Source organism: Mus caroli, chromosome 8, assembly GCF_900094665.2.
Source record: "Mus caroli chromosome 8, CAROLI_EIJ_v1.1, whole genome shotgun sequence".
Taxonomy (NCBI): Eukaryota; Metazoa; Chordata; class Mammalia; order Rodentia; family Muridae; genus Mus; species Mus caroli.
Genome location: NC_034577.1, coordinates 12,312,805 through 12,320,330, shown reverse-complemented (window position 1 = coordinate 12,320,330; position 7,526 = coordinate 12,312,805). Strand labels below are relative to the sequence as shown.

Here is a 7,526-nt window from a genome sequence, read left to right as displayed (position 1 = left end):
TAAGTATTAATATGTGAGTGATTGTTTCAAGCTTAGGCACATCTTCTCCTTTGTTTGAATTAGAATATAGAAGGCAATACTTTCATGCTTCTAGTTTTCAGAAACAATATTCTTACAAATAGATTTTTCCCTAATTGCTGATAGCCTGGTGCTGTCTAAATCATAACCAGACCATGATCAAGATCAAAAACTAGGGAGTAGCCCAGAAGACAACACAAGCACTTTCTGTCTGGTTAGAAGTGGCTCATGGCTTGCATCACTCTGCTTTCAAATATACACATCTTTTATAAAGAGAAAGGGCAGTTCTGTATTGAGAACTTCTGCAAGTGATGGCATTTCCTATGCACTGTGTCTATCTTATCTTGACACCATTGGTGCTACCCTCTATTTTATGAGCTAAGAAGAAGTAAGCTGAGCATACCAGCTGNATGCACCATTTCCTCAGTGTATACTTTCAATAGTGCAGATATGGATTCTCATCACTTTCCTAATTGTCAGAACTCAGTGAAGAACAGTGTCTGATCTCCAGTTGTGATTGGCTGCTGAGACCACCATATCACTGGCTATCCTGGCAAACTTACCTGCACCTCTCTTTTCTAGGATATTGTTATAGATGCTACATAGAGGCATGCTTTCCAGAATATGCCTAAACACCATGATCTAGACAGAGATCAGACCAAGAATAGTAAGGGATTTNGTGGGGGATTAGCAACTCTTGAAAATGCACTCTTGTGTTCTGTCNGTAAACATGGCATTTCAAGTATGGCAAGCTCAGGATAGTTGATTTCTCTGCNGCATATTATTTCAGAGGGTCTTGATCTTGTTTAACAGCCATAAGAAGACNTCACACAGCTCATGTTCTGCNATCTTCCACATGAAGCAGGGTCACTCTTTTGTAGGACATAGACAGGAGACTTTGCCNACAGTCTTTGGGCACCATCTTTCATAACAAGAAGAATCATTTCTAGGGATGTCCACACAAACTTCCACATTTTTTACTTTGTTGTTTTCCTCATGCATTCATGTGATTGCTATTACCAAGACCTTTTAATGTATACACACAGAGAATAATTTCTTAGACTTGAAGAGTGAGAGTCTAGGACTAAACGGTGGGAAAGCTGTGTCTCTGAGACTCTTTTAGGCATGTAGGTGTATCCTCTTCATGTGGTCATCATATGTTTTTTTTTTTCTGTGTATCTGTGTTCTGATCACTTTTTCTTAAGACATGCTATTCATGGTGGAGTCAAGGCCCACCCCTGAAAACTCATTTCAAAGTAGCTCTCTCTATATAGCNCACATGTCCAAGGTCAGTCACTCTCTGAGTTGAAGGCAGGAATTTAATGCATGTTTGTGCAGAGTCCAACAGAGCCTTAAATAGCTTTATCCATGATAAGTCCCTAAAAGTGATTTGGGTGTTAAGAGGAAGTGAAGCTGTGACCTGTCAGTATTTTCCATGAATGGAATGGAGGGCGCCCCTCCCCTTGCCCTGATAAGTTTAGATTATGAATAGCCACAGAAGACCCATTCTCCCATTCTCTCACACATTTCCCCACGCATGAACTTGTGAAATGTGGAAAAGTGAGTAATGATTTTAAGACAAGGGGATGTGGCTGCATCCACAATAGAAAAGGAACAGAGCATAACTCCTGTTTCTTGAAGCTGCTTTCTCTCCCAAGTGACATGGAGATGCAGTCACTGCATAGTACACGGGGCATTTAATGATTTTGCTGTATAAACATTTTGAGAACTTTCAAGTCTATAGAATGACAATATATGTCAATGATAACCTTAAGATTATTTTTATATTTCCTGGATCTATAGTTGCTTTTTTATAGACACACAGAGATTCATTGAGACTGTCTACTCACACATAGCCCCCTCCTAGTTCTAATGGGGATACTTGTAGTCTAAAGAAAGAGAAGTGGGTCGTTGTTCTCATCCATCCATCTACTCTGCATCTATCAACCCATCTACTCCCCACCAGCCCATCCAGCATCTCTCTGCACACACATTTCTTATATGGCACACATTTGACTGCTTGTGAATTACTCTGATACTAATCTACAATTGGTACTTTTAAATATCCATATGTTACTCTTGGGCTTATCTATATGAATATATATATGTGTGTGTGTGTGTGTGTGTGTGTGTGTGTGTATACTTTACTAATTTTAGATACTATATAAATTTAATTACTCCTCATGATATTTCCAGTACTTAAAGAAAGTTTTAGTCCAAAGTTTATCATGAACAATAATATTGGAATATGTTTGCCATGTAAGTAACTTTTGTACCTATGTGCTAGAGTTGATGAAATTAAAATTTCAGATTTACTGTGTATCATCAAGTTGTTCCCCAAAGTGATTGGCTGTACTTATACACACTGACATTGCAAGAAAGATTCTAGTTTTCCATATGTGTAGTATATTATCCATTATAATAGTAAAAGGATATTCTCATGTTTAAATGTCATTGTTTCACTGATATATTTCATTCATTTCCATAATATGTCACTAGTAACTGATGTACTTGAGTCCCCTACTCCTTCCCCACATTGTTTCATTACCATGGAATGTATTTGTTATTATTTTCATTTGAATATTTTTTCACTTTGAAAAATAAATGTCTATTGTACAATTGCATACATGTTTAATCAACAACTAAGAAAGATCTGCATTTTGTAGGTACCCACATCTGAAAGTTTTCTTTTTCTGTTTTTTNNTNNTTTTTTTTTAGGTTCTTCTGGGCAAAGTCCTCTGTTAGTAGTCTTAAGTGGGAACCACACTGAACAATCCAATTTTACCAGCAGAAGTAACCATCTATACCTGCGCTGGTCCACAGACCATGCAACCAGCAAGAAAGGATTCAAGATTCGCTATGCAGGTGAATAGGAGGGCCTGGCCTGGACATCAACTGGAATGGCTTTCAGTACCACAGTCATCTTAACACTAGGTCTAGGTTATGGTGAAGTTCTGACTTCTGACAATTAAAAGCCAGCAAGACGAGCATAGTGGAAGAAATACTTGAAGTGAGAGNCCTAAACTGTGAGAAAACTTGATTAATATGGTATAATTTACTGATTAAGGAGTAAATATTAAAATTTTATACCATGGATAATAAAGACATTTGCCCCAAATTACAGTAATATAGCCAAAATTAGCATTAACACTGGGAACAAATGAGAGTTGATTATACTGCCATAAATTGTATAAACAGTAATTACAGTTGTCCTTAGTAAGTCACTCTATCGATTGCATTCTATATATGTATCTTTACATATGCCTATGCTTTATATACTAGTCTATGTTTTATATAAACATTTACATTATAAGTCTACATTTGGCATACATACATACATGTGTAGTTCTATTTCAAAATTGGAGTTATTTTATCTTTTCTCCTTATTTATTAATCATTGTCTGTAAGTAGATATTTGTATTAAACTAATTAAATCTCCCAGGACATCAATGCAGTGTTAAGCCCTAGTACAGGTTTCAGTGCAATCTGATCTACACCAGTGTTTCTGTTACCCCCATGAGAGCATAGGGGAACTTCATTCCTGGGAACAGTTATGAACCACAGCCCTCTGAGCTCCTCCCAGTCAGTGGTAAGTGGGGTTCTCTTAGNTATCTGTCTTCCTTGGAATGGTAGCATCTAGCACATTAGATGCAGGGTCTTCTGAAAAGCTTTTTTTATCTCCATTGGNGATGTATGTTTTCAGGGTGGAGATCAGCCCCAGGGGACAAAGTGGGTATTGGGGGCTGGAATCTTCCAGCCTTCTCTGGTTGAAAGAGATTAGAAAACCTCACCGACAGTCAGGCTTTGGGACTTGTGGTGTTGAGACAACAATGGGCAGGAGATTCAGACATTCTTCCCTTCAAAATGTGATAAAGATGTGCTCAGGTCTGTGCCACAGTCCCTGAGCAAGGATTGGACTCACAGCCTTGTTCTGAAGAATGGATGCTCAGACTTTTCAGGCTTAAAATTCCTACTCTCTTAGTTAGTTCATCCAGAGATAGGCTAGTAATCTCTAACCCATAATATATGATCCACAAGACCATATCCTTCCCATTTGCACATTGCATTTGCCTGACCCACATGCTGTGGGTCAACCCAATATGAGCCTGGGCTTTGTGCTTTATGACTGGGGAGAAGGTTGTTCAGGAAANGAACCTGGGCTTCCCAGCTCTGAACTCTCATTGTATTGTTCTTTTCACATATTGACAAGCAATCATAGGGTTTTGTGATATAGTAAAGCAGATTTGTAAAGACAAGATAATTATATTCGACTAAATATATTAATAGGATGTAAGACCTTTCAGCCATCCAAATATTGCCTCTGTTATGTGGAAGATTATGGCTTTGAAACTAACTTGTTTGGGCTAGAGAGACTGCTCAGTGATTAAAAGCNCTTTCAGGTCTCACAGGGGACACAGGTTTGGTTTCCGGTAATTTCAAGGCCCACAACTGCCTGTAACTCCAGTTCCTGGTTTCTGATCACTGAGGGTACTTGCCTGCATATATAAAATGCGTGTGTGTGTGTGTGTGTGTGTGTGTGTGTGTGTGTGTGTGTGTATGAGAGAGAGAGAGAGAGAGACAGACAGACAGACAGACAGACAGACAGACAGACAGACAGAGAGAGACAGAGACAGAGACAGAATTAATACTTGAAAGCTGGCGAGATGGCTCATCAACTATGGACATTTGGGAATCTTTCTTAGAGAGCATCCTGGTTTGTTTCCCAGTACCCACATGGTGCCTTATAATCATTTCCAACTCTAGTTCCAGAAGATCTAACTCCCTGTTTCTGGCCCCCAAGCAAACCAAACGCATGTGTAATACACAGATATACATGTATGCAAAACACACATACACATAAAAGAGATAAAATTTAAATAAACGAATAAAAACTAATAGCCATATCTAAGTTTAAAAATGTCTCCTAGCAGAATTGGATTCTTGTTGAATTTTATGAATTTTCTATTGTAACGTATAATTCTACGTTTTCTTTTTCTTTTTTTTTTTTTTACTGTACGAGAAAAGTATTTATTTTCAATAGAAGGAAAATAATAAATAAGTAAATCAATAAAATAACCATGGAATCTAGTAGTAGTAGCATTTTAAAATGGGACTTATTGCTTACTAATGTATTAAAATCTAGAGCATAATGTCAAGTTCTTATGCCTGAAAGCTTTTTTTATTGGATATTTTCTTTATTTATACTTCAAATATTTCTCCCTTTCCATGTCTCCCTTCAGAAATCCCCTATCCCATTCCCTCTCCCCCTGCCTCTATGAGAGTGCTCCCCTACCCACCCACTCCTTAAGTTCTACATTTTCAATGTTTGAGCAAATAGTTTACCCAAATCTCATGTATTATATAAAAAAAATTATGTATGTATCAAAGCATACTCCATCAGACCACTATACAAAATGTTCTTGTTCATGATTGAAATGTTCATGCTCTTGATTGAAAAAAAAAGTTCAATGCCTGTTTTCTTTTTTTAATCATTCCTTTTTTTAAATGTAGAGTATGTTGAGGTTACAAATGTGGTGTCCTGGGCAAGGCCATATCACTTCTTACCCTTGTTTTTCTGAATGGCAGCCTGAGGGTACCATGTGGGGTGGGTGCCCGCTATGAAGATTGGTCACTTCCTGGCCTTGCTGTAGTCCACACCCTGCCTAGTGTTGAAACACAGCAGAGGGCTGGAGGTTCACAAGGAGACCCTGTGGAACTCATAAATGCTTACTTAGCCCAGAAGCTCAGAATACCCAAGATACAATTCACAAACCACATGAAACTCAAGAAGAAGGAAGAACAAAATGTGGATACTTTGATCCTTCTTAAAAGGGAAAACAAAATACCCATGGAAGGAGTTATAGAGACAAAGTGTCAAGCAGAGACTGAAGTAATGATCATCTAGAGACTACCCCACCTGGGGATCTATCCCGTATAGTCACCAAACCCAGACACTATTGTGGATGCCAACAAGAGCTTGCTAACAGGAGCCTGATATAGCTGTCTCCTGAGAGGCTTTGCCAGTGCCTGACAAATACAGAGGTGGATGCTCACAGCCATCCATTGTACTGAGCACAGGGTCCTCAATGAAGGAACTAGAGAAAGGACCCAAGGAGCTAAAGGGGTTTGCAGCTCCATAGGAGGAACAACAGTATGAACTAACCAGTGCCCCCAGAGTTCCCAGGAACTAAATCACCAACCAAAGAGCACACATGGTGAGACTCATGGCTCCAGCCACATATGCAGCAGAGGATGGCCTAGTCAGTCATCAATGAGAGGAGAGGTCCTCCATCCTGTGAAGAGTCTATGGACCAGTATAGGGGAATGCCAGGGCCAGGAAGCAGGAGTGGGTGGGTTGGTGAGCAGGGGGAGGGNGGAATAACATTTGAAATGGAAATAAAGAAAATACCTAGTTTAAAAAAAAAAAAAGCCTGGACTTGCTGCTCATTCCCAGTTTTTAAATCCCTTTTGTTTGCTACTCCTGTGTCCCAGGTTGGTTTGTAACCTCCTTGTGTCTGTTTTCTTGTCCCAGCTCCTTACTGCAGCCTCACCTCTACACTCAAGAATGGTGGCATTTTAAATAAAACCACTGGGGCAGTGGGGAGCAAGGTACACTACTTCTGCAAGCCTGGTTATCGAATGATTGGCCACAGCAATGCGACCTGCAGGCGGAACCCAGTGGGAGTGTATCAGTGGGACTCGATGGCACCACTTTGCCAGGGTAAGAGATGGCTTCCACCCAAACCCTGGTTGCTATTCTTTGTTCTGATTTTAATTGTTCTCCAGAAATGAGAGAGATTTTACAGGAGAGCTGAAGAGAAACATGTAGCAGGTTCCTTTGCTCATTGATGTGACAAATACCCAAGGAAAAGCAGCTTAGGAGAGAAAGTCTTGTATATGGTTCATCCCAGCAGGATCCCAGAAGGATCCCAGCAGGACAGTTTGATGGTTCTAGGCTGTGATGGTCAGAGGTCAAGGCTGTTTGCTCACATCCCTGAACAAAGATGCTGAGAGAAAGGAATAGATTCTAAACTATCCTTGCCCTTCCCTCTTTTGTTCAGTATGGACTTTCAAGTCCTGAGAATGGACCATTCATATTCAGGTTGGGTCTTCCTCCCAAGTCTGTCCCCTTTGCTAAAGCTCTTGCTCACACAGTGTCTGTCTCCTTGGGATTGTAAATTCAGTCAAATGGACAGCAGAGATGTACCACCACAGTAGATTTAAATTGGTACAGTTCAGCTTCCCATTGATAATGCAAACACTGCTAACATTTGCAGAAGGCTCTGCGGCTCTGCACTGTCTGGATTCAGAAAACGAGCAGGCAGTCCCTAGATTGTGGCTACAGTTATTCTGATTATAGTGTGCTCTTCATCTTGAATCTTTAAAAAGGCATCACNCGATTAAGATTCAAAGTAACTTTGCCTGATCATTATTTCAAATATACCCTATCAAAAATTCTCACTTCCTTGGTTTACATTAAAAACTTTTCCTTTGGGCCATAATATTTG

At 39.7% G+C, this 7,526-nt stretch overlaps 1 protein-coding gene across 1 annotated transcript in view; it reads left to right on the top strand.

Moving 5' to 3' along the window:
• Positions 1 to 7,526, top strand: part of Csmd1 (CUB and Sushi multiple domains 1) — a 1,596,626-nt gene that overhangs the window by 1,505,103 nt on the left and 83,997 nt on the right. Inside the window, exons 46-47 of the mRNA XM_029480674.1 lie at positions 2,737 to 2,883; positions 6,551 to 6,739. Coding sequence (XP_029336534.1) covers positions 2,737 to 2,883; positions 6,551 to 6,739 — 336 coding nt within the window. The remainder of the gene's footprint in view (positions 1 to 2,736; positions 2,884 to 6,550; positions 6,740 to 7,526) is intronic.